This window comes from Coffea eugenioides, chromosome 1, assembly GCF_003713205.1.
Source record: "Coffea eugenioides isolate CCC68of chromosome 1, Ceug_1.0, whole genome shotgun sequence".
Classification (NCBI taxonomy): domain Eukaryota; kingdom Viridiplantae; phylum Streptophyta; class Magnoliopsida; order Gentianales; family Rubiaceae; genus Coffea; species Coffea eugenioides.
Genome location: NC_040035.1, coordinates 51,337,460 through 51,362,952, shown reverse-complemented (window position 1 = coordinate 51,362,952; position 25,493 = coordinate 51,337,460). Strand labels below are relative to the sequence as shown.

Below are 25,493 nucleotides of genomic sequence, written 5' to 3'. Positions count from 1 at the left end.
CAATGCCAGAGAATTAGAATTCAATTCGAATTCTATGAGCCACCAATTCCACAAATTCAATTCTTTGGTAAGACCTAAGAATCACAATTCTAATTCCATAATTTCACCTCCTATTCGGGTTAGTACGCGGATCCTAAGTGGATAAAATCAATAAAACGGGTCTCTATATAATCAAAGAAAAAAAATGAAAATGAAAGTCCTCTCTCTCTCTCTCTCGTCACAGACCAACCATCGCTTCTTTTGCAGCTCCTTCTCCTCCACATCTTCCTTCTCCGCCTCCTCACATCCTTCCTCCTCTGCCTCCACCTGTACTTCCATCGTTGACACCTCGTCTCTCCTCTTACTCATCTTCCTCCTCTGCTTCTTCCCACCATTGAACATCTACTCTCATTTACGCATGCTAAGAGCGAAATTATAGGGTTTCTTTCTGTAAATTGGCTCAAATCTAGTGAATCCAATAGCTGTAGCTAAAGATGACCGCCGGAGATGGCCTTCTCAGCACGACATGTTGTGGGCATCCCTTGTACATGGATTCTCCATTATTGGCCTTATTGATTTGAGGGTAATTTCTTGTTATTGACGCACTTACCTTGTAATTCTCTAAAATCTCATTCTGCTGATGACTTAGTCATTTCTGCCCTTCTTGTTGCTCTTCTACTCAGAAAAATGGATGTATGGTACTGGATCGAATGTATTGTTAAAAGACATCAGCTTATAGTTTGAAAGTTTTTAACTTCATTTTCACATGAATTTTTCTTTCAGTTCTGTCTCTAAAGGGTGCGTACTTAAATTGCAGAACGTGGTGGCCTCGATCTCCTGCGACAAAGCTGTTTGGGACGCCATCTTGAACAACAGGGCAGTTCAGGATCTCCGGGGCTCAATCTCTGCAGGTCATATGCAACAAATTTATTTGACAAAATTTTCAAAATATATACGTTTATTCCCCTGCCTCCTCTGTATGATTAATCAATTGCTGGTAAAGTAGTTGTGAAATATTTTATTAGATGCTGATGCGTATTCATCTCCATGTGTTTTTGAAATTAGCATGAAAAATGGGAAAAGGGTTTTTTTTTTTTATTTTTCTATATTCTTTGCTTGTTGATCATTGTGGGTTGGAAAAATTGAGGAATTTAATTGTTAGGGAAACTTTTTGTATTTTTAGTATGAAAATGAATAATATTTGTAGCATGCCACTGATATGGACATGGAAGCAAGGAAACGAGAAAAAGTTCCTAAGTCACTGGAGCATGCAGAAAATTTAAGCACTCTCACTCCACTTGCCACAAAAACAGGGCATTTAGTATACTTTAACTGCAAAATTATTGTGTGTACCGTATATTTCTTGAGCAGATCAAATGAACAATCATCTAGTTTTCAACCTTTGACTATTTTGATGAACATCCTGTGTTTGATGTATTGACTACCCTGATGGTAGTAGATACGGTATTCTTGTTGCAGAAATCTAGTTCCATTTCATATATCAACTGCGACAATAAAAGGTAAAAGTAAACAAGAGGAGGCAGCCATGAGTTTTACCAGGATAAAAGCCTTGATGTTCTCTCTTGTCAATCTTATGTCTGAGCTTTCATCTTCAGATATATCGAGCAATATATCAAGTAGATCCTTCATTTGTTGACTTGCATCATTGTTATGCTGACGCTTCGTCCTTGTCTCTTGATGTTCCTCTATGATCTTCTCAATCATTACATCAAACCTCTCAGCAATATACCTATGTTGTATCTGCTGCTTCATTGAAGTACTTTCTCTTGACCTCTGATCTGCAGAGTTATGCCTGAACATATACAATTCGTAGCTATCAACTCTCCTTACGGCTCAATGCACAGCTACCTAAGTGAAGAATTGATATGAACAAACAAAGGGGTATTTGGAGATATGTGTTTTGGCTGGAATTTTTTTTGTTTTTAAGTTTCTATTTATTTACTGAAGAACATAAAACAGAGACAGAAACAAGACGAGGCGGTTGGAGTAGGGGTGGAAACGGGAGAAGCAGAAATTGGTTTATACAGTTGGCCTCTTGAGTTAGGATTTATTTGTAACTGATAGTTTTTAGCTTTTTGGTTTATGCAGTTGAAGCATTTGATCAAGTGTTTTTGTTACATATGTAGGGTTTATTTGTAACTGATTGTTTTCTTACCTTTTTTTCATGAAATATTGCTTCTTGATTTTGTAGTTATTGTCACATGAGTGAAAAATTGCTTCAACTTTTCCTCTCTCATATTTTTATCATGCCATTGGTACTTAATAGAGGAGTTTGAGTTTTAGTTGTGCATAGCTATTATGATTGATGAAATCTTTTTTGAATTTTGCATAAGTATTAGAAATAAGAAAGAATTTTGCTTTATTATAATATATCAAAACACAGTTGAAAATACCACGGCTGAGATGGGGAAATATTTCTTCACAAAAAGGGATAATGGATCAAAACATGCTAAAGGAAATGCTCACCAAAGAAATTGATATGAGAGTGAGAAAAAATAAATTATTAAAGGCACAAATTGGTTCTTTCTTTTAAATCTTTAGTAAAAATTAGCTAAATGTAAGAAAAAAAAAGAAATTATTATATAGAAAAAAGAAAAAAAGAAAAATTTTATGTAAGCATTTTCTTGAAAACAATTCTAATTCCTAATGAATTCTTCTCTTATACAAACAAAGAATTTGGAATTTCAAATAAATTCTGTATCAATTCTATGCATTTTCCAAACGAAAGAATTGAAATGACTTGGAATTCCAATTCATAGAATTCCAATTCTATAGAATTTCGATTCTAATTCAATTCTAATTCTATAGAAGCAAACGCACCCTCAAAGTTTTCAAACTATACATTTCAAAATATTCAAAAATTTACACACTTCAAAAAAATTTTTAATAACTTCTACAGTAAATTACAGTAAAGTTTTAGACAAACACCCAAAAAACTCATTTGCCAAATGAGGCCTTAATTACTATTAAGGATTGAATTGATACTTTGATCTACTTTGGAAGGTCAAATTGAAATTCACCCTGAGAATTGTGGATCTAGAACTTTTATTTGTCTAGATTTGCCCACACCAAGCCAAGCTAGCTAACATTTTTATTGACTGTATAAAGAATAAAAAAACTATATAGAAAAAAAAAAACAGTTGACAGTTTTTATTAGTTGTTTTCCCACTGCATAATTTATACTCACAGCGTGAGCAGTAAGAATTGAAGCCTATTCTTTTATTTTTTTTATCCGTAAAACATGATTTCTGGATTTGAGTCTCATTCTAAGCTATTATACCTTAAATAAAATAAATTTGCAAGGGTAAGGCTCTTAAGCCTTGAGAGGAAGTTTTATAATCTTTGCGCATATTAAATGCCTGGGATTATTTGCACAATTAATGCACCTTTGCACATTTCTAGCAAACTATCAGAGCTTGAGATTAGATATAGACTAAATTAGAGGTAAGCAACATTTACTACTACAAACCTGATAACGAAACGAAAGAATTTCGAGGAATGAGTACAACTTCTACCATAAAATCAAATAAAATTAATTGAACCTTTTGATTGTCAAGTTTCAATTCTTCTATTCTTAAACGGACCTTTGGTAAACTAAAATGACATAAATGAGTAAAAGAAATGATAACAAAGAAATTCTGATCAGCGAAGAAGATATCTACCCTGTCACTCGAAGTTTGGGACTTGGGTCTTCCTCGTCAACAAAATCATTATCAAAGAACCTCTTCCAATACCAGTGTTTCTTCCAAGCCCTTTCGTTCATTTCATCAATTGGGATGCCCTTTGTTTCAGGCAAAAAGAATGCAGCAAAAATGCCCAATGCTACAATCCAGGCAGCAAAGAGGAAGAAGATCCCTGATCTCCTGCGGCATAGCATGGTGAGAAAAGCTTGAGCTACGATGAAGGTGAAGACCATGTTAAAGCTAACTGCAAAGAAAAATCCAGCAGTTCTAGTCTCCAGCGGGAAGATTTCACTGGGAATCAGCCAACCGAGAGGACCCCAAGACCAAGCAAAGCAAGATACGAAAAGGCAGATCAAGAATGCAACTATATATGCATAATGTTTCGGTATAGAGTTTGTAGAATGCAAATGCTGTGCGAGAATTACTCCGACTGCTACCTGCGCCACCAAAGACAAACATTCCTTTGAATGAGTAGGTGTGATTAAAAATCAATTGAAAAACGCGTTTATGATGCAACTAAAAAATTTTGCACAATGAACAGCCTATCCAAACACACATCTTATGATTTTGAAAAAGGGATAGCATGCTTTGATTGTGGATCATGATCAAATGACTCTCCAGATAGCACAACATGCCTGGGCAATGAGCATCTGAATAACAGCTTCAATGAGCAAAAATCTTCTTCCGAGTTTATCAACCCCAAATATTGCAACTAAAGTGCATGCCGAATTGATCGAACCAGTAACCACAGCTGACAGCAAAGATGCATCACAACCATACCCCATTGTTTGAAAGAGCACCGGAGCATAAAACATATGATGACATTAATGCCCGTAAACTGCTGGTAAATTTGAAGAAGTGTGGAGCAAACGAGTTGAGGCCTACTCGAACGTTTCATGAGATTTCTAAATGGTTGTTTCACTTTCCTGGCTACTTCAGTTACATGTAAAATATCTTCATACTCCTTTTCAACATCTTTCAGGCCCCTAATTTTCCTCAGAGTCTCCAGGCCTTCTTCGGCCTTGCCACGCTCGATCAAGCTCGTTGGCGTCTCGACAATGATTAGGGAGCCGAGGCCAAGAAGAAGGGCAGGCTCGGCAGCTCCCCCATGCGATATCTTCCAGCCATTTGGATGTACCTTTGAAGTTTCATAGTTAATCACTTCTGCACACAGGGCGCCTACGGTGACCATCATCTGGAAGCATATATTATATTCAGGCCGCCGCGGTATTTTGGTGGAGCAATCTCCGATATGAATAGTGGCACTGCCTGCAATTTATTTTGGTACACAAGAAAAAGAGTCTCTCACCCAACTCAAATTTCTTGATCATTATGATTTTGTTGTATAGTCAATTTATGACATCAGAATATGGTCAGTAGATGAAAGAGAAGTAACTTGTAATCTCATTACCAATAGCAACAACACGAGCAAATATATGGTAAATGATGATCCAAAAGTTATTTTTTCTTCATGAGAATTTAGACCATCAATTAATATGCAAGAATCATCTTAAAATTAATTCTATTTTTGTACAAAAGATTTCTCGTCACAAAAACGAGTACCTATTAGTCAAATCCATTATTAACACATAGTAATTGTACATGAGGTAACGCGATCAGCTACGCATTAGCCAAACGACGTTACAATGTATTGTATCATATTTATATCTATTCTATTGAAAAGATAATTAATTATAACCTGATTCCCGAAACCAACTCCAGCACCAAGACAAAGCCTTCCAACGATGAGCATAATCAGAACCAAGGCCGAAACGTTGAGGACAACGCCGATCAAGGACAATAGAGACGCTAGTTGCATGGTCCGTTTTCGTCCTAACCGCGTGCAACATTTCAATGCCACAAGGCTGCAAACAACAGCAGCAAGGTACAAGAAAGACGTGAATAATTGAAGTAGTTGATTGTCATACTTGCAGTAATTGTTTTCCTTCGCCCTGTGCTTTTTGACGAAGACTATTGGAAAGAACTTAACAAGAAATCATCCATTGATGTCACTCCCCCTACAAATCAGTATCAACATTCTAAAATTAAAACTAAAATCAATTCTGGTTAGGGAAATATGTTGCCTGAATTCTTTTCTACAAATTCTATGCTAAACTTGTTATTGCTAAAACCTGTACTTTCCAATGAACTACAATTGTTTTAGTACGAGATGTTAACGGGTTACTAGTTAAGCAAGGTGATTGTCAAAGTTCCTACTAACTCTAGCTGCTAGTAACATCCACTGGATTGCACTTTTTTTTTTCCTGACTTTTAACGCAATTAATTACACTTGGAGCTACACATCTCTCTTGAAGTATTTCGCTCTATTCAACAAGATCGGTATCTATATTCATAACAAACCATATGTATAGTAAAATTATTGTACAAAATGATCATTCCAATGGAAAGTAAGGCACTAATGCTAAAATAGTACAGAACCTGAGATACCGATATCGTAGCCAAACATAAGACCACCACAGGCTGCAATGATGTTGCAAACCAAGACCTGTCCAGTGAGCTTGGCTGGGAAATCCGCAGCCCCTTTCCTAACTGCCATAATTGGGGCGGCCATGGCTTTCGTTTTGCTTGTTTTCTTACTCAAATGATCCAAGTCACATACCGGGAGGATGGCAAAGCATATATGTGTGTCGTACTGCAACTGGGACTGAACTTTCTTAGTAATCAAGGAGTCAAGATTCGACTTGTGAAGTGATAAGGCCGAGACGAAAACGTTAAGAAGACTAGTATGAAACAACACTACCCAGTGGATTCTCTAGTTGTGCATTTAGTAACTGTTTAATAATAATGAGGTTCTATATTGAATTATCCATAAATTTATCCAATATCTAAAGTAACGAATCCCTCGTTTTACGGATTCATCCCCTGGTCTTGAGAAACAAATAAGCACATTTAGATTTACTTTCTTGACCAAATTGTATCAAGACAAGGAGTTTTGGAGGCGCATGCGTAATTGCTATGACTCGTTTCTGTGTTAATCACGTGTTTCACTGCTTACAACTAGGAAGCAAAAGAAAAGGAAAACAAAAGAAAAAGAAAGTTGGGTCATTGAATTGCATATTTTATAACCGCTCGTGAATTTACAAGGTTGACTATTAATCAAATGTAGCACGTAACATTACCATCTGTTTAGTTGGGAGGAATCACCAATACATTATGGGTTTTGAGCTCACTACTCTCAAATCCCTGACCTTATGTTTGGTTGGGTACCTAATCTATCACTGTGGAAGACCCAAGATGGAGAAACGCCATTCCAGATAAGATTGGGGGGCACTTTTGCTTCTAGTCTCATTAGTCCCCAACTCCTCCACGCCCTCCTTCCCTCTCCTGTCTCCTTTTTCTCCTCTCCCTCCAGCACTACTCTTTCTCTTCTCACGAACCATATTCAGACTAGAGGAAGAGGCACTCCTTTCTCTTCCTTTTATCTCCCTGCTCCTGCTTCTCCTCTCTCCCCATCACTGCTCTTTCTCCTATCCCAATCCATATTCGGACTAGAGGAAGGCGGCTCTGCTGCCATATGATAGGTTTATTTTTTGTGTTTTGATGGCTAAGTAGGATTTGCACTTACTAGGCTATTATTATGCTGATTGACCATGGATTTAGGTCCATAATATGGAGAGATGTTTTGATAATATTATCTTAGGTTTTGATCTTGATTAAATAATTGATTTGCAATGATTGGCTACTGAGTTTGGTTTATTGGATTTGTTATATCACATGAAATCGGATGGGAAATTTGAGGTAAGATCATGGAAGCTCTTGTGATTAGTCCATCATCACGAACATCGTGCATGAAAAAGAAGTTGATTCCTAGAGTAATGCGATCACTGCCAAACATATATATTTTTTCAATATATATATATATATATATTCATCAAATGCAATTCTGCGTAAACCCATTGCCATTGAGGATCATAATTATTGTCATGCCCGTGCATAAGCCAAATGATGCCTATTTCCTATAATTGCAAAAAGGTGGGGTTAAATCCACACCTTTTAAACTAAAATGTCTATAAAGGCTACACTATTTATCAGGATTTCATATAAACTTCTTCAATACCAAAACTAATCTTTTATGATGGAAAAATATGGAACCAATCAAGTTCATTTTTTCCTCCACTTTGCTGTATCGTTTTATCGTCCTCTATCCTTACCATCCAATATTGAAAATTTATATTAGCAACTATCATCATCAACTAAAATGTACTAGAGCATAGCAAAAAATTTACCAGAAAAATATTATTCATAATAAAAAAAACAAAAATTTCAGGATCAAAATTGAAGGGTGATGCTTGATTTTCAAATATATATTGATAATAAAAAAATGATGATCATTGCAATGATTTCATATTCACTTGGAACTAGAAATTCGAAATTCTCCATTTAATGATAATAGTTGTTGCTATAATTCGTAAATATCAGAAAGTAAGGAATAGGGATGATGAAATGACGCAATTGAGTCGAGGGAAAAATAAACTTAAATGGCGCTTTCTTTCCTATCACAAAAAGTTAGTTTTGGTTTTGAAAAAATTCTATGAAATCCTGATAAATAGTGTGGAATTTATAGATATTTTGGTATGGAAGGTGTGGATTTAAACTAGAGGGTGTGGATTTAGCCTCATCCATTGCAAAATTGCTTAGACGACAGAAATTTATCCCTCATTTGCATGGGAATAGCTACGCAAATAGCATGTAAAGGGAATCCTTTTTTTGACTTGTCCTCCATCCCAAAAATAATTTAGAAAATGATGTATACTTGTTTGTTTGGATAGAGTATTATTTGAAATATTATTTGGAATAATTACTGTAACACTTTTTGTGATGTGATGTATGTGAGATAAAAAGGTAATTGAGAATATAAAAAGGTGGGTTGAAAAATATGTTTATAATGCAAGCGAAATATTATGTGAGATATTTGTGCTATCCAAACACTCCTAGATCTTTTGTATATAAACCACTGCCGCTTTGATTTTAGACCCTTGCTTTGGTTTTTATTCCCTAATTCAAAATTGTAATTCAAATTTAAATGAAGAGTTCAACATCTAACAATATTAGTTAAATTGGTGTTCGAGGAAGGAAAGGAGAACGAAACGTCCTTTATTGTTGAGTCGGAAGATGGCAAAGGTAGAGGTTATACTGCAGCCTTTAAGGATTGTGGCTGAAAGAAAGGAAAGAGGAGTTGAGACATGGTGGGAAGAAGAAGACAAAGGGAGAGGTGGTCTTTCACAATGGCTAATTAGTCAAAACCCAGAAGTGAACACAAGCAATTGAAAATTTAAGCTTTTTTTTTTTTTTATCTCACACCGTTTGGGACTAGACATGGAGATGGATGGATTAAATATACGGAGAATTTGAACCGATCATATTTTCCCACCATAGCTAACATATGGTATGGGTGGGAGTAGGCATTGATTTGGATCTTACCCAAAGCCAACCTACATCCAATGTACTTGAATATGGTTTGAATTTAATTTGGGTAAATACATAAAACCCCCCTGTGGTTAAGGAAATTGACACGAAACTTCCTCATTATTTAGAAACACCCACTTAACCTCCCCGTACTTTGGACTTCTTAGGATTTTACCTGCTAACCGGCTGGGAAGCCGGTAATAATATGAAATACCAAAAATACCCTCGTATATAATATGTGAAAAGTTACAGATGCAATTAGTCATTAAGAATATGAGTTATCCCGTGTTGCTTTAATATATCCCTATCCCTGGCAACTGCAGCCCCACCGAGATAAACATGGTCAACGACCTTTGAACACTCCTTATCAAAGAAAGCTATCTTTTCTCTTTTAACGAGTCCTCCATTCCTATCTGAGTTCCTCTGTATATTAGATAAATCAAGCTTCAACCTCTCTCCACCACATCCCGAGTGCTAGGGAGCGGCCACTCACCAATATCATCAGATCCAGCTTTTGGCCAATCATCTAAGCTCCGACGAGCAATTGATAATGGCTGCAGTGGGGGAGACACGACCTATTCTTAAAACTGTTCTGGGATCTCGGAGTTAAAGGACCAGAAACTCTGCGACCCTACCCATTACCGTAGCATTCTCAGGTGGATCTAATCCATCCTTTTCACTATACGGGTTAAGAGGTAGCAACGTAGTCCGCGAAGAGGACCATGATGCGGACCTCCAAAACAATTTCCAGCCACCCACAACTTGGTACAGCCGCTGCAAACCACCCTCACAACCACCACCTCCTTCACCACCCAATGGGACATCCTCCTTCCACTGCTCTGTTCTATTTTGTTCTGTTGTTGTTTGTTGTAATTGTAGTTGTAATTGTAGAGAAACAACCCAGATGCTTTATGTTGCATTTCCTCAATCCGCCCCCCAACTTGAAGGTTTTGATTTGATGGGCAAATCCAAAACAGGCATGCCCTTTTAACTCGCTAGCTTCCTTAATCAGTTACAAAAGCAAAATCACGCCCCTTCCCCCCTCTCCCCAACCCACGACCACTCTTTCCCCCATCCCCAGCCGTACATAAGAGTACCCTCCCAGAAAAAGCCCCCGGTTCTCAGTCCCCCAGATTTTATTCCTCTCTTTGGAATTTCTCGACCACTTTAATTTCTAGGCCCCTATCCCAAGTCAAACCACCATCTACTTCCGAGTAGAAGTAGCCTGCAGGATGAGCAAGAATGCTTACGAAGCACTGCAAGCAGGGGACGACGGAGATGGATTAATAAAGGGCATGGATGTCGTCATGGAAGAATCTACCTTTCCTGTAACAGCATTTGATGATGATGATCATATGAAGCAAGATGAGCAAGTGATGAGTGTTAATGGTGGTTTTGGTGAGAGGGAGATCTGGTTTGGAAGAGATCATCGTGGTCATGACATGGAGGGCAAAATTGGAATGAAACGAGTTTCTTCTAGTCACAAGTTACCATTAGGTCGCGTCAATATCACTCGCTAGCTTCCCAACAGGTTAGCAGGTAAAATCTTAAGAAGTCCAAAGCACAGGGGGGTTAAGTGGGTGTTTCTAAACAATAAGGAAGTTTCGTGTCAATTTCCTTAACCACAAGGGGGTTTTATGTATTTTACCCATTTAATTTTTTGAACTTATACCATATCTAGAGCCAAATCATGTAAAAGAGTTACGAGTTTGGATAGGATCTGATTTTTTATGATCCATATTCAAATTCAAATTCATATTAGATTTTATCCAAATCCATGTATATATAATTAAATTATATATGTATATATATACACACACACGCGTGCGTGCGCACACACACATATATATTAGTAAATTTATAAAAAATTCTATTATTCTATGATTATTAGACCGAATACAGTAAGACTTCATGATTGTTTTCTTTTTTCAACTTAATTCTGGTTGTTATTGTAATTAATACAAACTTTTTCAGGAAAAGGAAAAAAATTAAAGACAAATAAATAAAAGATTTGGCCTAAATACATTTGAATTTTTAAAAATAAATAAGAGCAGTCGATAATAGTTTTTTTTTGAGTTCATAATATTACATTCAATTTTTTGAATATTAATTTTATTATTTAAAAAATTGGATGGTGTTTACATAGTTTTTTGAAATCTATTTTTTAATATATTTTTATTTTAGTGTATTTATAAAAATACAACGGATTCCATTAGATATCCAAATCTAGAAGGGCCTAGGTTTGAACTTATTTTTTCAAAATCTATAAAGATTTGGATTTGACTTTGAATTGGAATCTAACTAAATTTAATGAATTTAAATTTGGATCAAAGTTCCATTCCAAACCCTATCCATTGACGTGATTAATTGGGCACGAGAAATTTGATGGGTAAGCAAATATTTTCCTCGAATAAGGAAAAAAAAAACCAAATATTTTCGAAAACGACGTCCGCAGAAAATATTTTCTGCAAGGAAAATTTTTTAACTCAGCCAACGGGCCCACAGTGAAACGAGCAAAAAATTGCTTGCAGAGTTGGGCATTGGTCCCCTCTGCACATACTGACATACACGAGGTTGTAGACTTGTAGTTGTACGGTGATCGTTACTAATGAAATGGTCCTCGTTTTGAAAAAAAAAGGGGGGTACATTTGGTCACATCACGATGTCAGGGGATGTAGGTAAACTTTTAAGATTTTTGGGGCCGTGGGTGATATTATCAGAAATATCCTGGGAGGTTTCTAAGATTGACCCATTTATTTATGCCCGGGTTGCTTATGGCCTATAAAACCCTATTCATCCAGATCTTAGGGCAAACGTTAGAATGGCGCTTCGACGAGTTGTCCTGAACACAGCGAGATCCATATCCATGGTCGGCTATCAGCTGAAAGGCGGTCACGGGAGGGGGTTTTTGGGAGCAATCAACAGCGGCCTCGACAATTACTCTTACCTGAACAATCGTAAGCTCAGCCCTTTTGTCTCCTTTTCCCGTCGTCACTACCATCTACCGCCTCCTCCGCCCGTAAAAGTTTTCTATGAGATACCCGAAGGCGGCTTTAATTTTCCCATCGACAATCCTGAGAACGACGATGGCACCAAAGAATATGCTCAGTTTGCAGCGAAGGCTCACAACGAGGTCTCCCAGGTTGTTTTTTTTTTTTTTTTGGGTGGCAGTCCTTGTTTCCTTTTTCTTCTTTTCCCGAAAATTTAAATTACTTAATGTGCCACTGCTGCTGAGGAGGTGGGGTCGGGATTTTTTTAGGATGGAGGAGAAGATCATGTGCGGTTTGTGAGGTTGGTAAGAGCATGGAGATCGATTAATCTTTGCGAAAGTTATCATATGATGCTGGAGGCTGTGGATGGAAAGGGCGAGGTCAATCTTTACTATGCAGAAGTTATTTACGATCCATTAGAAAATGTGACAAAGTTGGTTAAGTGGGAGCTGGTGGACCAGTCCTTTTCATACCCTTTTGAAGAAGCTAGGTAATCAATATTCATGTCTTTTAATTTATATTACCTTTCCATTCGTTTAAGGTAATGAATTCATGTTGATTATCACAAACTTAATTTTAAAGTTCATTTTTTTTATAACATCAAATTCTTGTTTCAAGCACCATTGATTCACCTGCTAAATATAATATGTTGTATTCCGTGTTGTTCCCCTCTTCTCCCCCTCCCCCGGGGTGGGGGCCATGAATCTATTACAACGAGAAGCATCCTAACTACCACAAGGAGTGGAGTGGAGTGGAGTGGAGGATTTGGTTTGGAGGGGAAACGCCCTTTAAACATGGAATTTGTAAGTAACTTATTATTAATTTTTGGCTGTGCTGCACAGCTTATGAAACTATCTGTAAGATGCACTCGAGCTAGCCGTAGCCTCATTTAAGGAGCTCTATGTGTTGCATGAATTGTCATCCTCCTTAGACTTTTTGCCAGCTGGGAGGCGGAGAGATTAGTATATGCTCAGAAGACTTTGAGCTGAAATTTTTCTGTATTTTGAGCTGCACTTGAGTCAATAAAGGCAGAGAGACAAATTTTATTGCTCTACCTGTCAAGGTTTAGGATTGAAATGGTTTGGTGAAGGTAATAATACATAATCACGTGTATAGTGCAATTCATTTTCTGTGTGGCTAGTGATTTGTTGCAAAATTCGTGCTTTGGTGTATTGGTTGAGCTATTTGTTTACTATTTTTCTGTTAATGGGTGAGTAAAATGGAAGGTGCTGCTTTTCATTTGTTACTAAGATGTAGTATCATTTATTTTAATAGCAAATAAAGCTGAGTTCGATCCTCAAACTTGGGTTTTGGCTGCCATTTGCTGATGTCTAACACATTTTTACAGAGTAGAAGAAGATTTATAAACTTAAAGAGAGATCTTTAGGTGGCTCAGGTTGTTTGAGGATGCAAAATGTTGTGAGCAAAAGTGAATTGGTCCTGATGCAACATTCTGAGACCTTTGAAGAGTTTAGCAAATATGAGGTAATAGAGCTGGAATCTAGTTGATATTAGGAAACGTGTTTTATCTTAAGGAGATACATAGGCAAAAATTTAAGACAGACTTATGACTATCCAATTTTTTCCTGTCAGTTATTGAGCTTAAGTCATAGCTAAAAGACATGATAAAGTTCAGATGGAAGGTACAGGATGTATCTGCTGTTCTATTTCAATCAATGGTCTCTTACCAGACTTATAGGTGGGTGCTTAAGAAGGCCAAGTTTTTTAGTTCTTCTTTAATATGAAGTCATGATTTTGTTGAGTGTATGCACACTTTCTATGGGGTGGGCTTCAAGTGTGGTACCAAATCCAGAAGTGATGATACCTAGTAGGCGTATGAGATATCGATGTGTTCAACGTACCCCGCAACAAGGGGATTTAAGAAGATTTGATCTAGAAATAGATGCTTTATGTGGAAAAGTTCTGAAAAATACAGCACTTTCTCAGGAAATGGCTTAGTTGCTGAAAATTATATGATTTGTAAATGCTATTTGTGCAGAGTTACCAAAGAATAGGATAATTTTGCTGATGCAGTATGGGATGGTTGTAAAGTTCTGGGAGGATATGTTTGTTTGGACCTGAAAGCTTGAAATTAGGATTTTCTGCTGTAAGTTGAATTGAATAGACCTTCTGTACCTACATTGTCATGGAAAGGGAGCAGCTTCAGTTGGAATTTATTCTCAGAAGAACATTGCAGGAAGTGCCAGTACCCTTAAAAGTTTTACTCAGTCTTCTAGTTGTATTTTCATATGCAGGAACATACAAGAGATGGAAATGGAAGGGACAAGAGCGTGCAGTTTCTCATGGCTGTGTTACTAGAGCAAAAAGTGGGTGTAGAGGATGTTGACTAAGGAATTTTATGTGGAATAATGTATCCCAAAGTGTTTTTTTTTTTTAATAACTTGGAACACATCATTCAATGCCATATGTCGTAGAGAAAGCTTAGAAATACGAGTGATCTCTGTTATGTACTTTGGTCAGAGTTACATAAGAGAGACTTTTGAAGCTGAAGAAAGTTATTCTGAAAGAGAAAAGAGACCGAGTGTTATTTATGCTTGTTTGTTCTACTGTTGCCACCGTATGTAATCCTACTTGGTTAGATTTGTTTGAATTGTCTGGCATATTTCTTGTATACAGGTATCTAATTTGATTTAACATGACGAAAATGGCTAGTTACTTAGGAAAGAGAAGAATTTGTGTTGAAATTTACATGATTTATTCTGCTTCCCCTAGATGGAGTGAACAACTCAAAGAAGAGGTACGACGATTGGAACAATTTTATCAAGAGATGCCACAGGAAATGGAAAAGAAGAATGATTTGTAAGTGCAGCTAATGCTTCTCTTTAATTTTTTTTTCCCATTGAATGCTATAGAATCTCCTGTCAGATGTTAAATTGTCTAATTTTTATCTCCCTCATATTTGATTGTGTTCAATCTTTACCTTTGATCTTCTTTGTGGCGTGCATGTTGAGTGCTTTGGGTGCTTCCATGTTTAGAATGCCTTTGCTCTCATTTTTTCTTGCATGCATTAGTATTTATCTCACGGAGAATATTTAAGGAAGTGTGTAATAGAAGTGGGACGAAAGGTACAACCTGCAATATCCACAGATCATTAGGGAGATCCAGAATCATTTAATCTTTGTCAATTGCAATTTGTGATTTGTGTAGGGACGGACTTCAGGGAAGGATATTTGAATTGGTGGTTAATGATTGCATGAGTAGAGACAATAATGATGTTGTAATCAGTTTTCAGGAGGAACTAACAAAGTTGGGGATGGCCAAATCATAAGAAATTCATGAAATACTCGTGTCATTCTGTTAACTACTGAAAGGAATGGATAGAGGGATGCAAACCACAGTTCTGTCTATAAGTACCCTCCCCATAGAGGTTTAATTCCTTAGAAGCAAGTTGGTTGTATGGATATCGTTCTTTGCTTGGGAGGCTGTTCATCAAGAATAAGGTGACAGCTTATGAAAGAAAACATATTCCTGGTAATCTGTAATATAGAGTGAGGAGATTGTAATCATACTTGTGAAAGGGGCAGACCATTGGGTTATGAGCTGGGCAGAAAAGAATTCTTGTTGAGCCTCTCAACCATGCCTAGAACTGAGCAATTGCTGGTTCAAACCTAATTTAGGAACTCTGGTAATTGTATGATGGAAGTGACTCTGTCAGGGGTTGATAAGGGGCTGACTTTGTGTCCATGGGTTTGTTTCCATGGAAATGATTCTGTCAGGGGTTGATGAGGGTTGACTTTATGTCCATGGGTTTGTTTCCATGAGCTGAAAACAAACAAATATTGCACCAGTTGCAGCTCCAGTCCTGCTGGATTTCCAACTGTTAAGCTGCATCTCACGTCAAAGGTCTCTGTCTACCATGTGGTGGTGAATTTTTGTTATTGAATTTGTGAATTCTGAATCGAAATAGTCTATGCACAACTAAAAGTTACAAGTTGGCATTCACATTCAATTTTAAGTACCAGTAAGGCTGCCATGATGGAAAAATGTTGTTATTTTCTGGCCTTGGCTTCCTTGTAACTGCGCTTTTAGCTCCTTGTCTGGTCTTTAGAACCTTTGAGGATACAATTTTGTGGGCGGGTGAAGATGGATGATATGTGCATCCATCCTGATTAGTGTAAATACTTCTTAGATCCAAAAATCATCTCTGATAATTGGTAATTTATTGCTCTCAGCTATGGTGCCAATGTTTATCATTTGATTGCTAGATACATGTTTATCTGTAGTTCCATAGGTAAGGCATTAAAAGGCTCTGCAGTTTGATCATCTGTCTTGTCCTGTATTTCAATTTTCTGTAGCACTTTTGCTGTATTCATCCTTCACTTATGTACTATCACCCTTTCTGTATGCATAACCATTTGCTATGAACTTTTGTATCAGGGACAGAGAATCAATCTATAACTTTACATATGGTGCATGTCCTACTCTCACACTTGATACAATCTGCCCATATGCTATGCTTGGAATGCCTCGTGCTTCGAGAAGAGACTTACATAAGAATGAGGTGTTCTCCTGTCTCTGTCTTTCTGGAGGTGTCATGTCTATCTGTTTCGCCCGCTTAATTTCAATTAAAAATTTTATTAGCTTGTTTGTCCCCAACGGCCTAGTCTCCGCCTAAGGTTTACAGATCAACGCATTAAATGAACATGGATGCATTTTTTGTTGTGTATGATCTTCTGAATCCAAACGCTGGTTCTGTGAGTGGACTTCTGTAAAAAATAAACGAGGGATCTTTTGAAGCTAAAGAAGTCCTCTCGTGCAGATGGAATCAGATTGTGTTTCTGATATATTTGGTTTTGCTCTACTAGTCTAGCATTAACTGGTTTTCGTTTCTGAAGTTTACATAACCTGTTACTCTTTGTACAGTTTTCAGTTGTTTGAAATGTTTCTCACGAACTGGTTTTTTATTTGATTCAATAAAGGCAAGTATTAATATTTGTTTCTGGGTCATGTAACTTGTTACCTTTTCTACAGATTGACGAAGTAAATTGAACAAAGAGGCGTTTATGGAACGAGGTGCAAATGTGGCCAGCACTTTCGCATTGATCTTCAATGCTTCCCGAGCTACGCTTCTGTTCACATATTAGAAACCTCTACTTTCTGTTTCCTGCTCTTATGAGATTGTCATTATTTATATTGGTATGATGTTTGAATTTCCCTTATATATATATATAATTATGGTTATTACTGAACTATGTGTCAACCAAATTCTCCGTTTGCCCTTGACTATTTGTGCTTGGACCAACTTGCTCTTTTAGGGTCCGTTTTGTTTAGGAAAATATTTTCCATCGAAGTCATTTTCCTGAAAAATCACTTCCTTCTCCACAATTTTCCAGTGTTTGGTTATTTAGTGAAAATATTTTCCAAATTCCTTTTTTCATAATTTTTCGGTATTTGGTTTGTCAGTGAAAATATTTTTTGACTTCCTTTTTTAATGTTTGTTGATATGTTGCAAATGTTTTTCTATTCTCAAAACATTCATCTCATTACAAGCGTTTTTTAGCTTTTATCCATTATAATCATATTATCATTTTTATAAAATATTTATTCAAATTATACCATGAATTCTTAAATGGAATTATTCATGACACTAATGAATTGGTTTTTGATCTTCCTTTTAAAAAAAAATCATTAAGGGGGTGAAGTGGATTCAATACATTGTGTAAGAAAATGGGCGATTTTGATTGGACATGGGAAAAGGATGCTTGCTTGTCCTATTCATACCCACTAGAAAGTAACCAGCGAGATTGTAGCGGTCTAGCATCAATGAACATGCCCCTACCATTTGGCTCAACATTAAACTGTCTTGCTATTGACACTGATAAGTAGACACTTTGTTAACTCGTCTGAGCATCAAGCAACCATACTAGCAGTGAAGATGCTATGGTATTGCGTTCACAACACAGGAAGGCAAGGATCATAGCATACAATACTGCAGCATGTATCAATCAGTTTTATATGTAGATCACAACATGAAGACCTACAAGAAGGATATAGAATGGGTAGAAAAGCTCTGTTCTGTTCACTATGTTACGAGATAGCAAAATTAACCGGGATTGCGCAAGGAAAAGAGACTTGGGACGTTATAAACCAGCTAAGAGGAAGAAAGGGCCAAAAACTGTTTATTAGAAAGGAGCCTTTCTGCAGTTTCAAACACAATGAAATACCATAAACAACCAGAAGGCGTTAGCTAATATGGACAAGAACTAACAAGGCAGCAATAGTTCCAACCACCAAACATATATTTACAACAATCATGTATACAGGATTTGTTTTTGCAAATATAAGCAAGGTTGTGCTTTGAATTCCCTAAGCAAAGGTTACAAATCTGTGGAGCCTTTTCTGGAAAGGGCAAGATTGCTTCTGACTGAAGCATGAGAACTACCAAGACGTAGGTGCACTGAGACCCTCCTGAAGATGATGTTTGGCACTTGGGGTGGTAGCCAGCCCGTGTTGCCAGCAGTGTGGCCTTCCAAAGATTGAGCTTCACCTGATATGACATTAGTCCGTCCCTTCCTTATCTTTGACCTGCTAATCTTTTTTCCAACAAAAAGGCCCAGCTTCATAGCAGTAAATAGACCCAAAGCAATCAGAAGTGGCCGGACTGCCCAGTGACAATCCTCAAGGTGCTGATACTTTTTCACCACTCCAGGAGAAGTGCTAAAAGAAACACACTGAACTTCAGCTGGATTAGCTAAAAAGCTGCTATTTTCATTACCAAATGTCAACCTACCAGGAAACCTAACAACAAGGCACCCATTTGGTAAGACTTGACAAATTCTCCCAGTTTTCCACTCGCCACCTCTTTTTCGGGGCCATTCAAATCGAGGATTAAATGTATCAGACTTCAGCCTAACAAATTGCCCAACACAGTAAGTTTCTGCTATCTGGAGCTCTGAATATCTTCCCTTCCAAAGTGTCTCCATTCCTATAAATCCAGCAGCTACACTCCATCACGGTTGATTAGATGAAGGATACCTACTGGTGAATGTTTCTTTCCTTCAGCCTTCAATCGCACCCAATCTCCAGCAGCAAATCCATAACTTACACGTTCCATTGGGCATCTGCCGATGAGTCTTCAATCGATGGTCTTCAATCGTTGAGATTCTTGAGAATGGGCATCTGTCGAAGTGGAAGAATGCCTTTAGGCCGTGCTTTTAAGAAAGGAAAATAACTTCAGAATAATAGATAAGAAAGTTATTTTCCTTCCTCGGTGTAAGTTATTTTTCATCAGAAATCATTTTCCCAAATTAGATTGTGTCCAAACAGTGGCAAATTAGGAAAACATTTTCTAGAAAATATTTTCCGTCCAACCAAACAGACCCTTAATTTATTTTGTCTTCTCCTCTCCTATCTTATTATTTAGTAAAATTTACAATATTTTTATCAAATCCCTTTAATGAATCAGCACAACAGAATTTGACTCTACTGGATTGACGCTTAATTTTTTTTTAAATACTTGAGCAAACTGGTAAATTTTTGCAAAGGTTACCTTTGCATCCATTTGGCTATGCCATATTTATCCTCCTACTTATGCCTAATTATGGTGCTACTTAGGTAAGCAATTATTGATTTTAATTTTTAAAATTATAAAATAGATATTTCCCTTAATAAATAACAAAATATTGGAGACATGCACATAATTTTAAAATTGACATTAAAAATATTTATAATCGAGTCAGCTCAACGAAACAATGAGTCAGGTATCTTTATACTCAGACTCGTCTTAACAACTCTAACTTGATCGATTCGAATTCAAACTCGAATTTGGTGTTGACCAAGTTCGCGGCCTGACTGGATTCATTAGTGGCCTAGTCCTAATTCCACCTTACAAGAATCCGTTGGCTCAAAGTTTCTAGAATGGAACTTTAGGAAATAGACAGCAGAAGGAATTCTATATTTAGTGATCACTGGAAATAGAACTCAGGAATTCTGTATTTAGTGATCACTATTTATTTAGTCCTAGCAAGAAATGATACAATTCGGGTAAGTAGCAAGAAATGATACAATGGCTTTTTTAAAACCATATCCTTGAAGTACTACTGTGACCGCACAGAACCAGAAGAAATGCTAATAATATCTTTATATCTTATAAGAAGACGTTTGGAGGGTTCCTGTTCATTGCAATTTCATCTGCTCTCTTCAGGGCCATTTTTGTCCTTGCAGCCTTTTGGTTGTTCTTTTTCTTGGAGCTAAGTCGTTTGGAGGGTTAGTGTTCATTACAATTCGTTTGCTCTCTTCAGGGCAATTTTTGTCCTCCAAGCCTTTTGGCTGTTCTTTTTCTTGTAGCTATTAGAACTGGCTGTTGCTTCTTGCAAGGCTTAGCCGAATGTTAGTGGACTGTTTTGCAGCATTTCTTTTTAACCATGCCCCACACGTCTTACTTTATTTTCTACTATATCCTTTTATCTCAGCTAAAGCTATAGACAAACGTCCTGATCTCAAGACTAGGGCTGCTGAGACAAATAAAGCACCAAAAATTTATACTATAAATTTAAACTTTCTCTCATTATCTCATTTTTGAAACTCCCTCTAGGTATATAATTAACAAAAGATATCAATAACCTGTGAGAATAGATATAAAATACCAGAGATTGGATAAGCTTCAGCAAATACTTATACAAACTGACAACATTCAAGTGACCCTATACTATTGTAATCATGTCAGTCACAATCTTGTCAACTCTAGAAAATATCAGCGTGATATGATTATATCTATTTAATTCATTCTTCTAAACCTTATTCCTAATTCTAAAAAATGTTGGTCCAAGTTTATCAGATGTCAAAACTTCAGAAATTCTAACCTCAACTACTTTAATGCATATGTCACCTGATTATTTAAACATATGTCAGCTTCTCATGTTTTTGGATAGACCACAAGACATTGCTGCTGTATTTGAGAAACTCTTAAGAACAAAAAGTAAGAATGATGGTTTATTGGGATTTCAAATAGCATTTGACCTTGTAGAGAATGAACACCAAGCTTATCTTTTGAAAATGAGGGACTAACTTTCCAGTCCCAAGAAAGATATTCAGATAACAGAGGGTAATCAATATTCTGAAGGAAACTATTTATGCTACAAAGTTATCAAAAATAAAAGGGATGCTGTCTCGAAGACTTCCATACAGTTGACATTGCAATTCTTATATAGTTATAATAAGTAAGACATTTTTCCTATTTTCTTTTCTTTTCTTCCCAAGATGCTTTCCCAGTTTCCTAGATTTCTTTGAAACATTTGACTAATTGTTAGCTTTTTGCATATGAGATTCCATTTCATAATTCTCAACACAATAAAGCAATCTGTTAAGATGAGAAATAATATTTTAGTTAGCACAAGATAAGATGTGCATAATAGTTTAAAAACATGGTTAGTTAGTTCAAAATAAGATCTGAGTACGATCACTCAATGACATTTAGTAAATCAAATTTGATTACAATGAAAAAAATATCAAAGACAAATAGCAAATAGCAAGCATTCTCAATTTCAAATTTTGTATGCTTGGTAACTTTTTCACATGAACAAAGTTCAGTTTTCAGAATTAAATCAGAGGCTGTTTCTCCAAATCCCACATTAACTACTTTACATTCCATATTTACAAGGGGAAAATTTTTTTATCCAAGGGGAAATTCCAAAACTTACAAGGAGGAAAAGGAATTGAGAGTCAAGTTAGTTTTCAAAACATTTGTAAAATATGGTGCTTTGTTTAAAAGTTAAAGTTTGATATCAAGTTTTTGATATCATAGCACAATCATAGGAACGGATATCAAGTTTTTGATGCTCATATATTTCATTGTATGATAAACAACTATGACAATATGGTGCGTTACTGAGAATACTGATTCTATGATGGAGAGGACTCAAAACATCTTGTAGTCATTGAAAAATATTAAGTTGCTTAGTGATGCATTTTGTGTCAGTTGATGTTTCTTAGCATATAAAGTTTAATGTTGCACAAACACACACTTTTTAAATACAAATTTTAAGTACACACCACATCCATCCATATATATAATTTTAAGTACAAATTATACTATAATATGCACTAAAATATATAATATAATACCTACCATAATATGTATGATTAGGACTATCAATAGGTCTAACTGGCATGAGTTCGGCCTATTCAACTTGAGAAAAGTATGATTGCATCAGTAACACTCGATTTAAACATGAGTAGAGCCTGGGTGTCATTTGGCTCAATCCAGTTAGAATCTGATCCATTAAAGGTTACATTAAAAGTGTATGTTTTGTATGTAATAATGTGTATATTGTGTTTAATAGTGAGTTTGGGCCAATTGTGAAATAGGCCTGAAATGGACCAGTTCAAACATGCTACTGTGCACCTACTTTCCTCATTGTTTTATATGCTGCATAATGATAAAAGTAGTTATCTCTATCTAACATTTTGTATTTGTTTAAACTGTCACAACTAGCTCACCAGAGTTACAAATTGGACTAAGTTTAGCGCAACAGCACTACAACTTATTGACAGCGGCCATCTACAACAACGAAAATCACTAATGGCTCCTTGTCACAGAATGAGGCTGCTGGTGGTGGCAGCCCATATTCAGAAACATAAACATTGGTATTTGTCTTATTGCATTATGTAAAGAAGTACTTATTTTTATGTTTCCACTTTTCTACTTTTTTTTAAAAATCATCTCCTACAGGTTATTCAGCATAGTACCTACCTTAGTCTTGGTTTACATTTTGCTGCATCAGAATTAAGCAACGATGTTAGGCAAACAGCAGTTTTGGCATTTAGTTAGTTTCTCTTACATTCAGGCTTGGCACGCACTTATGGTTTATGTTCTGGACTATAAAAATTTGACACCAAACCTTTACTTCTCCAAACAAGTTTTCATATTATGTCTTTGCTCTTAACTTTTTCTAGCCTTCTACAAGAATCAATGAATATGCACAGATTCAATAATTCATCTAATTGAGTTGCTAACCTTAAAATACACATGTTATTGCTGAAGCCTTTAACATCAGATGTAATTGATTTTATTCATGAAGAAGCTTTTATAACAATGACCTGAGTGATTCCACTGTTAATGCATTCAGGTAATTGGAAAAAATTATTCTGGTTAAGCATGAGGATGCTATGAACGAGATCCATAAATTGCTTTGAAAGACAAAACATAACAAAGTAACTGCAGTTGTTGTTCTTACTATTTTTAGCCAATCTTGGTACTGGAATCTGCTCATATACTTCCTTAGCTTATGCTCTAGCACTTCAGCTATCATGAGAAACAAAAAGACAAAGCAGAGTTATATTCCATCATTTTTTATCTACTTCTGTAATCAAGAATGAAAAACACACCATTTTCATTTGACATTCAGTCACAATAGATCTATCATACGTTCAAAGTTTTTCAATTATTACAGGCATTACTCACAGATTATTATGTGATTGGCAGATCCACGGTAGTGCCTAATTTTTATTTTAAACGTTTTTATCATGACACAAACGTTATAAAGCTCACCATTAGTTTGCAAGTAATGTATTTTCCCTGTAATTAACTATTACCTTTGCTCTTCAGCTCCACTCACCCCAAAAAAAAAACCTATTATCTTGCTTCCCAGTTGAGAGTTGTAACTCACTGTTGTGAATTATTACCCCATGTTGTCTGTGGATCTATCAGCCATGTTCTTTTTCTCTCACCTTTCTCACACTCCCCTCTTCTCATTTCTCCCTTGCCCAGTCTCCCCTGCACACACTACACACAGCGGACACCAGGCATAGATGTGTGCAAAAAACGTACAGACATGGCTGTCGTGAACCAGAGTGGCATGGCTCCAATATTCACGTTCATGAGAAGTGACAATATGGGTTAAGCGTCATTTGGGTTCGCCTCTGTTCAGCCAAAAAGATTAGAAAGATGGTCTGGTCACGGCTCAAATATGGCTTCATCTATTTCCAATCAGATTTCAATTTTCCCTATTTTCAAACCCTATTCCTTAGAAATCATCGATAAGATAACAAAATTGACCCCTCGGCCAAAGTATCGACCGAGAAATGAAAGGGATGAATTTCCCACCCCTCGGCTACCCGCCGCACAAAAAACACAGAATTTGAACAGAAAAAATTAATCAAATTAAATCATACTGAAAATATTACCACTGCCAAGATGCAATAAGCTGAGAGGGCGACAAGACTTCTGGAAACACGAACCGAAGGGTACAGCGAAGCGAGAAGGAAGCCCTGCAGCAGCCGCAGACCTAAATCAGGACAGCGAAGGTTTAATCGACGACGCCATGGATAATATCCTCACCATTGTCACTCTATTTCTCTGTTCCCCGCTCGCTCTCTCGTACATATGACCGAATTTCTATATATGCAGAGCAAAGAAGCTCTGAACTCTGAAGTGAAGCGTAGTGAAACCAAGCAATTAGATGCGCAAATTATTTGCGAACTGAGGACCCACGACCCAGGACCCAAGACCGAAAAGCCCGTGTTCAATTCGCAGCTGATTGGTTAAATCTTAAATTAGTTTCGCAGTCAAAGCAATTGCTCATCCACAATCATTGTACCGTGCTTATTCTGCTTATACATTGCGTATTAAATATCTTCGCTTCCTTTTCTCTTCCAATTTTCTCTCTTCACTCATTCCTGCATAATTGCTTGTGACTATTTCAACTCCATACCTTCTGAATTTACAATTTACCTTTTCATTGAACCATGAACAGATAAATAAAAGAAATAAAAAAATTACATCTTCACAATATTTCCTAATGCTAATATCATTTTATATACTTGCTAAACCTCTCTGCTCCTATTTGTCTTGTATCAGCAACCAAGCATCTTATCTATCAACACTTAACTCCTCTTATCAACTAATATATATTGCTTTTGCATGGCAGAGAAGCTTACTAACAGGTCTAAAGCTCCCACGCCTTGCGTGGGAAGCAACCCCTAGTCATTTAGATAAGAGGAGCATTTGTAAAACTAAGTACTCAGCTCTTAGACATCCTGCACGAGAGTTGCAGTCCACTTATCCATATTTTTCTTGCCTTGAATTTGTTCCAACGGTCGTTCGTTTGGGGCATCAACTTTAATTATCCTCCATCATCCTTGTTCTGCTGCTTTCACCAAAGCAACCTTGATAGCTTCAGCTTCTTGTTGGACTTGATTGCTGTTGCTCTTTCCCTAAATGCCCATCCCATAGTGTTTCTGTCACCTCCCGTGACTTTGTTTAACTGAAAGTGTTGGGAAATCTATTAGCTAGGAAATTCCTCCATTTCTTGAAAAAGTTTAGCGGCACACGGAGTTAGGAATTGTGGGATTAGAATTTGTAGATTTTGGGGGTGTGCGCCAGGAAATATAGGCCCCGTTTGACAAATGATTTTTCTGAGTACTTGTCTAAAAT

At 36.7% G+C, this 25,493-nt stretch overlaps 2 protein-coding genes, 1 long non-coding RNA gene and 1 pseudogene across 5 annotated transcripts; 2 read left to right on the top strand and 2 right to left on the bottom strand.

Moving 5' to 3' along the window:
- Window positions 1–213: 213 nt before the first annotated feature.
- On the top strand, window positions 214–2,105 carry LOC113776373. Of its 2 annotated transcripts, none has more exons than XR_003469000.1 (3): window positions 214–562; window positions 797–890; window positions 1,785–2,105. It is a non-coding gene; the product is annotated as an uncharacterized LOC113776373 (long non-coding RNA). The 2 variants fall into 2 exon arrangements; XR_003469001.1 differs by having other exon boundaries at window positions 763–890.
- Window positions 2,106–3,658: 1,553 nt separating this feature from the next.
- LOC113774514 lies at window positions 3,659–11,890 on the bottom strand (annotated as a pseudogene).
- Window positions 11,832–17,310, top strand: LOC113776382. Its single transcript, XM_027321528.1, has 5 exons — window positions 11,832–12,252; window positions 12,370–12,590; window positions 14,834–14,920; window positions 16,499–16,622; window positions 17,093–17,310. Exons 1-5 carry the CDS (start codon window positions 11,932–11,934, stop codon window positions 17,108–17,110), a joined length of 771 nt encoding a protein of 256 aa, XP_027177329.1. The 5' UTR covers window positions 11,832–11,931; the 3' UTR covers window positions 17,111–17,310.
- Window positions 17,311–18,216: 906 nt separating this feature from the next.
- On the bottom strand, window positions 18,217–24,551 carry LOC113773173. Of its 2 annotated transcripts, XM_027317781.1 has the most exons (3): window positions 24,245–24,551; window positions 23,296–23,363; window positions 18,217–19,240 (listed from the first exon to the last, which is right to left on the bottom strand). In XM_027317781.1, exon 3 carries the CDS (start codon window positions 19,042–19,044, stop codon window positions 18,439–18,441), a length of 606 nt encoding a protein of 201 aa, XP_027173582.1. In that variant the 5' UTR covers window positions 19,045–19,240; window positions 23,296–23,363; window positions 24,245–24,551; the 3' UTR covers window positions 18,217–18,438. The 2 variants fall into 2 exon arrangements, with proteins under 2 accessions (XP_027173582.1, XP_027173646.1); XM_027317845.1 differs by lacking the exon at window positions 23,296–23,363.
- Window positions 24,552–25,493: the final 942 nt, after the last annotated feature.

Coding starts and splice junctions, on each gene's coding strand:
- LOC113776382 (XM_027321528.1), top strand. CDS start 11,932: ATGGCGCTTCGACGAGTTGTCCTGAACACAGCGAGATCCATATCCATG. Junction 12,591..14,833: donor TACCCTTTTGAAGAAGCTAG/GTAATCAATATT, acceptor TGCTTCCCCTAG/ATGGAGTGAACAACTCAAAG. Junction 14,921..16,498: donor ATGGAAAAGAAGAATGATTT/GTAAGTGCAGCT, acceptor CTTTTGTATCAG/GGACAGAGAATCAATCTATA.
- LOC113773173 (XM_027317781.1), bottom strand. CDS start 19,044: ATGGAGACACTTTGGAAGGGAAGATATTCAGAGCTCCAGATAGCAGAA.